The sequence below is a fragment of the Melanerpes formicivorus genome, unplaced genomic scaffold, assembly GCF_026170545.1.
Source record: "Melanerpes formicivorus ecotype bairdi unplaced genomic scaffold, bMelFor1.0.p_v2 SCAF_80, whole genome shotgun sequence".
Classification (NCBI taxonomy): domain Eukaryota; kingdom Metazoa; phylum Chordata; class Aves; order Piciformes; family Picidae; genus Melanerpes; species Melanerpes formicivorus.
In genome coordinates, this window is record NW_027142432.1 from 3,027,978 (window position 1) to 3,040,061 (window position 12,084).

General features: G+C 51.7%; 1 protein-coding gene across 1 annotated transcript in view; it reads right to left on the minus strand.

The window, feature by feature from the left end:
• The window catches only part of LOC137454451 (zinc finger protein 721-like), a 144,583-nt gene that overhangs the window by 42,348 nt on the left and 90,151 nt on the right, over positions 1-12,084 (minus strand). Inside the window, 1 exon segment of the mRNA XM_068164489.1 lies at positions 9,768-10,562. Within this exon segment, the coding sequence (XP_068020590.1) occupies positions 9,768-10,562 (795 nt within the window).

Here is a 12,084-nt window from a genome sequence, read left to right on the forward strand (position 1 = left end):
AGAGAACTGGAAAAACTCAACAGCTAAGGCTGTGCAGTGTTGGTGGCCAAGAGAAAGGATGACACCAAGATGTGCTCAAGCACCAGCCCTCAGCAGAGGCCACTTGATTCATACACATCATGGCTTATATCTTTTTCTTTCTGTGTCCATATGCCCTTTGTACTTAAGTTTAGGCTTGGTGTCCAGGCACCTCTCTCCCCCTTTTGGTAGCCTGGGGAGTTCTCTCTGTTTCTTCCTTTGTTGTTCACAGACTTTCTTTCCTGGAGTTGTTTCCATTCGTGATTCAAGGGCAGAGCTCTGCTTAGTTCAAGGTTAAAGCTGCCCATGGCCACCTGCTTTATCTACAATTCCTCCTTTTTGCCCAGGGCTCATTCTCTTCTGCAGGGCCCTTTGCAGGCATGAGAATGAACAGGGCACTGCCAACACCAGGATTAATCCAATCAGCAATATTCACAACCCAGTTTGTAATACTCTTATGTCTATGTTTAGAATGATCACTTCAGTGTGTACCACACAGACCATCAAATTCTGCCCAGCCCTGACTGTGAGCTGATAACAAAGAACCAACAGCAGCTCGATTTTGCAGGCTGGCATGGCTGACACTATCCTCATCAGTGGCTAATTCAAGCAAGACTTTTGATGCTTCCTTGTCTTGTTTTGCAACCCAAGATGCCAGTTCCCTTAGCTGAGCTGGTGCTTTGCTCTAGCAATTTGAAGCAAGATTACCCTGACTGCTATGTGTTCAGCTTTGTTCTTCATACCTCCATGATCATCTCATTCAGCTGTTAGGCTAAGCCTGCATGGCTTTAAGGCAAAGGGAGTGTGATTAAAGATCATAGTACTAGATCAGATCCAGATCTATGCTGCAGGTACACACAGCTTTCTGCTTGGAAAGTCCCTGAAATATCTAATTCTTGAGGCTCTAATGGGGCCAAGAGCAAATTATCATCCACATGTCCTGATGCTCAAAACACCTTACTGGTATGTTACAATTTAATCTTGACAGGCATTTAAATTCCAGGTTTGATTTACTGCATGCAGCAGTGCTGCCCAAATGTTTTGCTATCCCATGGACTTACTGGTTGTGGGCTGAGGGCATTGTTTGCATTGATCATGCTCTGGAGTAGGCCAAACACAACAAGCAGAGACCCACTGGACCCTGGTACCTGTGGAAACACAAGCATAGCCATGGCCCCAGGTCACAAGATCCCAGGGGCCTTCCCAATCAAGGGTCTGTAAATTGCAGACCCACACTGGGGCCTTTTCTGCCAAAGGATTGCTCACAGACTGCAAGGACAAGAAATGAGTTACTATGGCAGGGTTCATACCACTCAGAGAGATGGTTAAATAATTCAGGGTGTAGGCAGCTTTGCATAGCCTGCTGTGTGGTGTCTCCCCCAACATTCCCTGTGGTGGTGAGAGAAAGTTCAGTTCTCCCCCCCACAGAGAAACCATGGCTAACTCAGTTGGAGAAGCAAAAATGAATATAAGCTCTATTTACAACCAGGATGAGATGCAGTGAATCTATATGCAATATACAGCACTTACAATATATACAGAAATATACAGCAAAGAACATAACAGAGAAAACCTTTCCCTCCTCCAACAAGGAGGGTCTCCCCAACTATCCCCCCTTCTACCCATTCCTCCCTTTTTTCCCAGAAAGGGTTAGAGAGAGAAAAGGTAATTATTAAGGAGGAAATTCTGTTAGCTCAAAGCGTATGCAAGAATTAGTTGCTTATCTGGTTAGTTGAAGGTCAGCACCTGCCAGCACAGACAGAGCACAGCTGTTCAGAGTGTTATAGATGACTCCAGGTAAAAGTTTTTGGTAACAGTTTTATTGGCACTAAAAGATCATAAAAAGGTAATAAAAGGCAATAAAAGGCAAGCAAAGCAGCGTGCTGGGCTGGAGAGGGGACAAAACTCCACCTCCACAGCAGCCTTACAATAGCTTTCTTCATCTTACATAGTTACATCATCTACATAAGCAAACTTATGCTAAATGGAAGGCAGGCATATGATAATGAGTCTTAGAATAGGTGGTCAAATCCCTTCAAGGGTCAAAGCATCCACTTTCACCCATGCTCAGTTGTCCAGGCTTCTTATCTGAAGAAAACAAATTCCTAGTTCCAAATGTTTACCATTAAGACAGCTCCTTCTCAGCTGTGATGTCTCCAACTAACCAGACAGTGTCCTTGCAAGTCTGCAAGATATGTTTCTTCCCCTTTACTCTCAAAACTGGCCTCCCAAGATCCTCACCCTTAATCCCAGTGCACTCTAAGTCTTATCATTTTAACATAAATCACCAGTATATTCATCACACACTCCATGCAGAATCTGCTTGGTTGCCATATCTCACTGATCATAGAATGGGCTGGGCTGGAAGGGACCTCCAAAGGTTATCTTGTCCAACCTTCCCAGGGACAGCCTCAACTAGATCAGGTTGCCCAGAGCCCTGTCAAGCCTTACCTTCAATATCTCCAGGGATGGGACCCCAACTACGTCCCTGGACAACCTGTTCCACTGTTTCACTACCCTCATGGTGCAGAACTTGTGCTGGTTCCTCCTTCCTGCACAATCCTGCTTTGTTCCCATCTCTCACCCATGTCTATGGATATCCTTCCTCTCTGATCCATGGAAACACAGCAGCTTGTGTTCAGTGCTGTGCCCACTCCTCCTTCTGAGGCAAAGACCATGCCTGGAGCCATTCCCTCCTGAGCAGCTATTTCTGCAACCTGTTTCCCTCCTCCCTGGGAAGCTGATCCTGCACCTGCAGTCCTATTCCAGACTGGAAGAGCAGAGATCTTCACCATGGCCTTTTCTGCTTCACTTTCTCCTGAGCAAGGCAGAAACCATCAGGCACAGCTGTGCCAAGCAGAGGCCCTTTCCTTTGCAGCAGTGTTTCATTTGTGCCATTTCACATCTCCTTGGACCCAACTTGGAGTCTCTCACTGATCAGCCACAGTTGTATTTGGGAGCACGGCCCCAGGGGGACAGATTCCTGACCAGCTGAGGGGTAATCTTTTCCTGCCTTTACTGCCACATCTCCAATACTTTCCCTTTCCTCCTGGTGCTGCCCACCCTGTGGGTTTGTTCCTTATTATGGGATGGTGACAACCTGGATGGATGCACAGCCTGAGTGTTTTCCCCACAGAGGTGCCTTGACTTCAGGCAGTCAATGTTTGCTAATCAGTTAGGTTGCATCTCTGGACACATTTGGAATGTCTCTTCTTTGGATCAGGAGCCTCTTCCATCCCCATCCTGTGCTTCTAGTTCTGGATTATCCTTAAGGGAAGTATTCATCCACAAGCTCAACAGGAGCCACCAGTGTGCACTTGCAGCCCAGAGAGCCAATTGTATCCTGGGCTGCATCAAGAGAAACGTGGCCAGCAGGGCCAGAGAAGTGATTCTCAGCCCCTGCTCCATCCTGATGAGACCACACCTGGAGCTCTGTGTCCAGTTCTGGAGCATCTGTTACAAGAAGGATCTGGAGGTGCTGGAAGGTCTCCAGAGAAGGGCCACCAGGGTGAGCAGACGGCTGGAGCTGCTCTGCTCTGAGGACAGACTGAGAGAGTTGGGGTCATTCAGTCTGGAGAAGAGAAGGCTCCAAGGAGTCCTTCTTGTGGCCTTCCAGTATCTGAAGGAGGCTACTAGAAAGCTGGGGAGGGACTTTTTAGGGTGTTGGGTAGGGATAGGACTGGGGAGAATGGAGCAAAACTAGAAGTGGGGAGATTCAGATTGGATGTTAGGAAGAAATTCTTCCCCATGAGGGTGGAGAGACTCTGGCACAGGTTGCCCAGGGAGGTGGTGGAAGTCTCATCCCTGGACGGTTTTAAGGCCAAGCTGGATGTGACTCTGAGCAGCCTGATCTGTTGTGAGGTGTCCCTGCCCATGGCAGGGGGGTTGGAGCTGGATGGTCCTTGAGGTCCCTTCCAACCCTGACAATTCTGTGATTCTCAGTATGTCCAAGAGGTATTATCAGGTATTGGAATTCCAGTGAATGCCCTCCCCCCTCCAGCCCTTCCTTAGGGTTCTTAGGGCAGTTGGTGCACCCCCAGCAGTTGCTCTCATCAGCTCTCTGTGTTGTGTTCTGTGTCCATCCAGAATGGACATTTGCTACCAAGGGCTTTCTTTCTAGATTCAGGTGATGAGATTTTCAGTTCCCTTTCTCCTTCTCTTCAGTCTGCTGTTCCTTCTCCTGCACTACTGCCTGCTGGGATAGGATCCATGTGATTAAGAGGAACCCACTGGCAATTTCTGGTTAGCCTCAGATTCACTAGACGTGATCTGCACCATGCAATGTCCAGAGCAATGTGAACCCTACAGCACTCAAGGGAACAAATAGTTAGAGAGCAGCCCCATGGAAGACTTGGGAGTTCTGGTGGGCAGCAAGTTCTGCATGGGACAGCAATGTGCCCTGGTGGCCAAGAAGGCCAATGGGATGCTGGGGTGCATTTGGAAGAGTGTGGCCAGCAGATCCAGGGAGGTTCTCCTCCCCCTCTACTCTGCCCTGAGGAGGCCCCACCTGGAATATTGCATCCAGTTCTGGGCTCCCCAGTTCAAGAGGGACAGGGATCTGCTGCAGAGGCTGTGAGGATGCTGAAGGGACTGAAGCACTGCCTGATGAGGAGAGGCTGAGAGGCCTGGGGCTGTTTAATCTGGAGAGGAGAAGGCTGAGAGGTCATCTGATCAGTGTTTATCAATATCTGAGGGCTGGGGGTCAGGAAGCAAGAGGCAGGGACAGCCTCTGCTCAATTGTGCCCTGGGATAGGACAAGGAGCAAAAGATGGAAACTGCAGCACAGGAAGTTCCACTTCAACAGGAGGAAGAATTTCTTTGCTGTAAGGGTGACAGAGCCCTGGAACAGGCTGCCCAGAGAGGTTGTGGAGTCTCCTTCTCTGGAGACTTGCCAGTCCTGTCTGGATGTGTTCCTGTGAGACCTGCACTAGATTCTATGGTCCTGTTCTGGCAGGGGGACTCAGGGATCTCCAGAGGTCCCTCCCAAACCCTAACCCTGTGAGTTGTCACAGGTCTCTGAATCCAAAGGAGATCCCAGCAGGAAATACCAAGGTTCCAGCTACAAATCATGAAGTCTGTCTGAGCTTCATCTTCAAGGATCCTTCTGAAGTCACCTTCCACTGCCCCCCTGGGCTCTTCTGGGCTCTCAGCTAATGCATCCATGTGGCAAGTCCAGCTGCCTTCAAAGCAGTGTAAGTTGTTCACAGAAGCTGAGAGGCTCTTTCCATTTCGCTTGGAGGGGCTCCTGATTGTCATGGGTTGATTTGACTCTGCTGCTGTTATCCAGACCATGCTGCAGCCATGCCAGCCTCAGAAATGAAAGTGCTGGCTGGAGCAAAGGATGATGGGGCTTGAAGTTCAGGTTGCAGCATGGGAGGCTCCCTGTTCCAGTTGCTGCTTCTGGGTTCTGGGATTTTTTGGGTGTTGGTTGCTCTGCTGGGATGGCAGTGGGACAGGGAGGGATAGGGGAGCAGCTCCCTGGTTTGGGCTTTTGCCTTGCTTGCTGCTGCTTGCTGCTGCTTTCCACTGTGCCTTTTCTGCACACAGGCTGAGGTCACTGTACTTTTGTATTCTGATGATCTGATTTGCTCAGGAAACTCTTCTCTCATTTGTTTCTGTATTAACACAAAGAGGTTTTGTGTGGTGTTCTTTTCCCCTCAGTTCTGTGTTGGGGGAGGCAGAGAGGTTAAGCTGCTGGTTCAGCTGAACCCATTACATTCCTTTTCTGGAGCCCAACGTGGGGCAGGAAAGCAAATGCCTTAATGAGGACAGATTTTGGCAGGATTGAGGCAACAAAAAGAGAGGAGAAGAGAAGAGGATTCAATTAAGGCTTGAGGCTTGTCAACAGAGTTAGAAAGAAATTTTCTTTCCTGTGGTGTGTTCACTTTGTTGATGGATTTTCTTTGGGGGGGTCTGATGAGCTGCAGTCCTGTTTGTACTGCTGATGGTGCTGAGTGTTAGCTTAGGGCAATGGCTCAGAGATGTGCTGTTCACTGCTGGGCAGCTTGCTCTGGTTTCATCCAGAACAATACAGGACACTCCCAAGGAAACCACTGTGAGATCTGCCCAGATACTGGATACTGAGGAGTGGCAGGGGGTGGGGGAGGGGAGGGGCAAATTCTTAGGCTGGTGGTCACCTCTGGTGCTTTGGAATTTCACGCCTGAGCAAGGGCAAAATCCTCCCCAGCTGGGGAAAGATTTGGGAAAAGTCTGTTGTCAGCCTGGGAGTTCCTGAGAGACAGAAATCACTGCAATGTGCTTGGGCCTGGCCCATGCCCCTCGAGCCCTTCTCATCTCTGTGCAGAGGGCTCAGGGGCAAGAGAAGGTCTCTGGACCTACAGACAGTGCCACAGGCATGACAGCTGTGTCAGAGAAGCAGCCTGTGCCAGGATCAGCTGCCCCTCGTAGTGAATGGTGCTTATGACCAGGATTGTGCCCCATATATTACCAGAACATGCTTCTGTGTGTGTGACTCAAATACCCTTTGTCTTCCCTCCCTTCTGGAGTTGGGGGGGGGACAGGACCTTGGCAGCACTGGGTCCAGGTCAACAATCTGCCTGGGCATGTTTCCACCCCTATGGCAAACAAGGCCCAGGCTACATGTTTGTTTGCCCTGTTTGTGGCGTGTGCTTATGCTCATTTGGCAAAGTCTCAGTTGATTGGTTAATTATTGTGTTAGCAGTGGGTGCTGACTGGAGCAGTATTCTTTGGGGCAAATGGTAAATAGGAGTTGTTTGGTAAACAAGTGCCCCCCACGCTGGTGTCCGTGCCTATGCCTGCGTGCGTCTCTGTGCCGCTACGGTCCGCCTCGCCCGGGACTTGAAGCAGCTCCAGAAGGCCTCGCTGCACATTGCCACTGTTGCCCGGCTGGGGGCAGTGCCGTGGAGCGTGGGGTCAACTGCCGCATGAGCCATCACCACGGGAGGAAACCATGGCAGCCCCTGTGCACCACCGGTCCTGAAGCGCTACAGCCCCCAGAGCGGGGAACCTTTGCCAGGTGCTGCGCTTCGTGGAGCCAGCGGCAAAAGCCTCTGAAGCTTCCCCTGGGAGGCTCCAGGACCTTTGTGCTCTGGGAGAAGCAGCAACCCTGCGGCACAGCCACGCGGTCGGCGCCGTTCTCTAGTTCCTCATTAGGGCACAGCCGTGCCGCGCTGTCAGGACTCTAAACACATCACCAAGGAAAGATTTCATGAGGTTCTCAGCTCGTGAGGAAGCCAAACCTTTGCTTTATAGAATTTGGGTTCAGGTAGTGCTGAAACTGTCCTGGGTTGAGGGTTTGCCGGTCACTGACAAACCCCTCCCCCACTGCTTCTCCAATCAGTTTCAACTCTAAATTCTAGAACTCATTTGGTTCTTCTGAAGTGCCCAGGCACAAACGCTCTGCAGAGGTGGTTCCACCAACCCAATACTGCTGCCTGTGAATGGAAACTAAATCCCCTGCTGCATAGTTTGTATATCAATAGACTACCAATATATCTATTCATTGATATCCTTGCTGCTCATTCCCCAGGGCACATCTGCAACACTCCTGTAGGGAAAAAGAAGCTTACAAGGAAAGCAGCTGATCCTGCAAAGGACCAGGAAGGATCAGGGTTCCCATGGGAACAAGGGAAAGAGCCAGGGCTGCTGGCTTGGTTCTTATCTCTGGTTTTGGAAGATGACCAAGGACAAACAGTGGATGAAACAAGCAGCAGGCCCCAGCAAGGCAAAGGAAATCTCTGCTCCTCTGTCCAGGCCTGTGTCTCAGCTGTGAAGGAAATGTCCCAGAAGTTCCATCAGCTCCAGAAGAAGCTTTTATTCCCCAGCTGTACAGTCCTGTGTTTCAGCCATGAGGAGCAGCTGCTCCCCTGTCCAAGGGAGAGAATCTGGGAGGCACACAGCACAGCACACCCTCTGCTTTACCTGTATGACCATAGGGAGGAAGTGGAAGGGAAAACCCAATCCAGTCCTGGCTGCAGGAGTCTGTGACTTACAGGGGAATTGTCTCCGCAGAGATGCTGCCTCAGTTTCCAGTGGGAAATGGGCTAAGAAGAGCAGGGAAGCTGAAACTGCTTCTGGTCCTCCTGAAGGGACTGCCAAAGCATCTTCACAAGATGCAAGGGACCCAAGACAGAATTAGAGGGGCTCTGCCTCCAACCAGATGGAAGGGAGACACAAATTGGTTTGTTGGACTGTACAGAACCAATGGCCTGGCAAGTTGAACCCATGAGAGAATAAAGCTTTAGTAGATACAGGTGCCCAGAGTGCTCTGACACCATCAAACCACAAGGGGTGGAACCCATCTGTGTTTCTGGTGTGACAGGAGGATCCCCACACCTGGATGTGTTGGAAGCTGAGTCCTGGGATGCAAGCCACAGTTTGCTTTCACTTGGAGGCATGGAAGGAGTCACTGGTCTCAGACTGCCCCAGAGCTGGAAACACAGCCCCAGCATTTGCAGCATTTGGACTGGGCATGGACTGATCCAGACTGTGCTGGAACAGAGTGGAGCTGCAGAGCACCTGCAGTGAGCAGCCCTCTGGGTACTGCAAAGCAACCTCCTGTGGAGTGAGAATGGACAGTGCCTGAGGTGTGCTGCTGATTGCTGCTGGGCACGGTGCAGGTGGCACAGAATGAGGGCTTGGGAATATCAAAGGTTAAACTGGAAATTTGCTGCCATTACTCCACACCATCCTGCCTCATGCCACCTTCACAGGGACAGTGCTGGCTGGAGCAAAGTACTACAGGGCTTGAAGTTCAGTTGGCAACATGGGAGGCTTCCTGTTCTGGTTGCTGCTGTTGGGTTCTGGCTCTCAGGTGCTGGCTCTTTGCTGAGGAGGAGGGCTGCAGGGGTTTAACTCCTGGCTGCTGCTGCTGACTGCTGTGCTTCTTTCTGCAAACAGCCTCAGGTCAGTGTGCACTATGAGATCTCCTTTGGATTCAACTCTTTTGATCTTATCACAAGTCCTTATCCCAGCCCAGAGGGTTTTTTGATTCATGTGTGTATTTTTCCCTCACTTCTGTTTTGGGGGGGAACAGGCAGCTTAACCTCTTCTCAGCTCTTCAACCTGTTCCAGCCCCAGAGTGGAAAGCCAACAGAAGCTTTCTGAGTTCTTCCAAAGATCTCCATGAGCTTCCCCCTACACACTCCAAAGATCCCAAAAGTCAGTCCTAGGACCATCCAAATCCCAAACACCTAAGATCACCAGAAAGCCCCTGCAGAATGCCTCTGAGATTCCTCTCAAGACTCCTCTGAGACCCTCATTTTCCCCTCCCTCAACTGGGCACGCAGCTCCACCCCATCCCTTGGCTGCAAATGCCCCCAAAATTCAGGCATTGAGGCAGGGATATCTGAAATAAAAGCAAACAGACAGGATTTGGGTAACTTTTGGGTTTTATTGAGACAATTGGTCAACGGACAGAGGATTTCTTACCCCAGGGAGACACAAAGCATAAGGGAAGAACCAGACAGACCCTGGCAAAGCCCTGCCCAGCTCCACTGGGAGCTCCAGCTGTGCTGACTCAGCACTGTAATTGCTCTCATTAGCAATAATTGGTGTTCAGAAGGGCCGGAAGGGTTTGTTGCTGGTGGTGCCCCCAGTCCCTGAGAACTGCAAAGGAAAAAGGGATGATTTTGGTGCTGGACAGGCCCTCTCAGAGGGGTCACGATTACCCAACAGATTTTAGGTGGATTTATGCCTCCCCTGCAGTGCAGGCTCTCTTCAGGTGTGGGTGCAGCGGTGCTTGTTGTGATAGCCCTTCTCGGTGAAACTCTTCCCACAGTCAGCACAAGCGACCGGTTTCTCACCAGTGTGGGTGCGGCGGTGGCGAATGAGATTTTGCCGCTGGCTGAAGCTCTTACCACAGTCAGTACAGGTGAATGGCTTTTCACCAGTGTGGGTGCGGCAGTGAGCAATGAGATAGCTCCTGTGGCTGAAGCTCCTCCCGCAGTCAGCACATGTGAAAGGTTTCTCACCTGTGTGGGTGCGGTGGTGGTCAATGAGAGCATCTCTACGGCTGAAGGCCTGACCGCACTCAGCACAGCTGAAAGATTTCTCGCCAGTGTGCACACGACGGTGCTCTGTGAGATGGCTCTTCCGGGTGAAGCTCTTGCCGCAGTCGGCACAGCTGTACGGCCTCTCACAATTATGGATAAGTTGATGCTGGATGAATTTAGTACTCGTGGTAAAGCTCTTGCCGCACTCAGCACAGGGGAACAGATGCTCTCCGGTGTGGATGCGGCGATGGATGGTGAGAGTGGAGCTGTGTTGGAAGCCCTTGCCGCAGTCCCTGCAGGTGAAGGCCTTCTCACTGTTGTGGCTGAGATGGTGTTGCCTAAGAGTAGAGATCTGCCTGAACCGCTTGCCACAGCTGTCACAAGAGAAGGGCTTCTCTCCAGTGTGGGTGAGGCAGTGGCGGGTGAGACTATAGCGCTGGGTGAAGCTCTGTCCACAGTCAGCACAAGTGAACGGTTTCTCTCCAGTGTGGGTGCGGCGGTGCTGGCTGAGATGAGAGTTCCTGCGGAACCTCTTGCCACAGTCACCACAAATGAAGGGCCGGGTGCCAGGCTGTGGGCAGTGGTGCTGCACTAGCTCTGAGCCACCTGGGAAGCTCTGCCCACACTCAAGGCACTCATTCAGCTCTTTGGGTGACACTGAGGGACCTGCTCTGGCTTCATCCTCCTCCATACATTCCTCCCCCTCATCCTGGTCACCTTCATCATCATCATTATCATCCTCTTCACAGTTGTCATTCTCAGCATCATCCTCCATCTTGTCCTCTTTTTCCTCCTCATCCTCCTCTAACTTGGGACTGCACATTGGCTTCTCCAACTTGATCTCTGGGTGCTGCTTCTCCTCCCAGCTCTTGTCTGGGTTCTTCTGTGAGGCCATACTGTGGCAGGAAGGGGTCACAGCTCTGCAATAGGGAAGATGGAAGCACCTGAGCCCAGGATCTCAAACCTTCAGATCCTGCCTAGGTCATGACAGTCCCTGACTCCCAACACCCAGCTGGGGGAGAGAGTACAGAGGGGACCTCAAACCTTCAGTTTCTGCCACAGTGTGGGCACAGACCTCTAATACCTGTGCTGAGACCCCAGGTTCCTGTGATCAGTGCGCTGAGGCACCCTGGGACTTACACATGGTCTTGTCCTACTCTGCTCAACCCTGGTGGCCATGGCAGGGTGGTTCCTGGACCAGGCCCTGTCCTTTGATCTCCCCTGGCTCAGACAATGGAGGCAGCAGCACTGAACAAGGAACACCAAACCACCTCCAACCTTCTCCCACCACCCTCCAGATCCCAACCCCCAAACATCATCCCCTGCTCACAACTCACCCCAGCAGCCTGGAGCATTCCTCAACTCCCACAACACCTGATGGGCCTCAGAGCTCCTGGAGAGGTGAAATATGCTGGACAGGAGGAGGTGGAGGAGGTTGGGAGCTGCCCTGGGGGCTGGGGTCCTGCTGTTAACCCACTCTGGGTTTCTTAACTGTTGGGCTGCTCCAAGGGGCAGATCTGCAAACTCTGCTCTTCCACAGCACACAGGGGCAGGGATGATGGAGAGAGGACTCAGCCCCTGACAGAGAGAAGCAAACGGCTCAGAGGAGAGCACTGATCTGCAAGGGATGGTTCAGCACTGCCCAGAACCAGGCAGCACAGCTCAGCCTTGCTGGGGGCAGCTCCCAAGCCCAGCAGCACAGCCACAGCACACTCCCAGGGCGGATCAAGATGGGAGACCTCAACAAGGTTGAGGCCGGATGTGAGGAGGAGGTTCTTCACCATGAGAGTGGTGAAGCCCTGGAATGAGTTGTCTAGGGAGGTGGTTGAGGCCCCATCCCTGGAGGTGTTTAAGCCCAGGCTGGATGAGGCTCTGGCCAGCCTGATCTAGTGTGGGGTGTCCCTGCCCATGGCAGGGGGTTGGAGCTAGATGATCCTTGTGGTCCCTTCAACCCCGACTGATACTATGATACTATGAGACTAACTGCGGACTCAGCTCCTTGCCCAGCACACAGCCCCCAGCACACAGCCCCCAGCACGCAGCTGCAGGCCAGCACCACAACACAGCTGCCTCCACACAGCCTCTCCCAGCC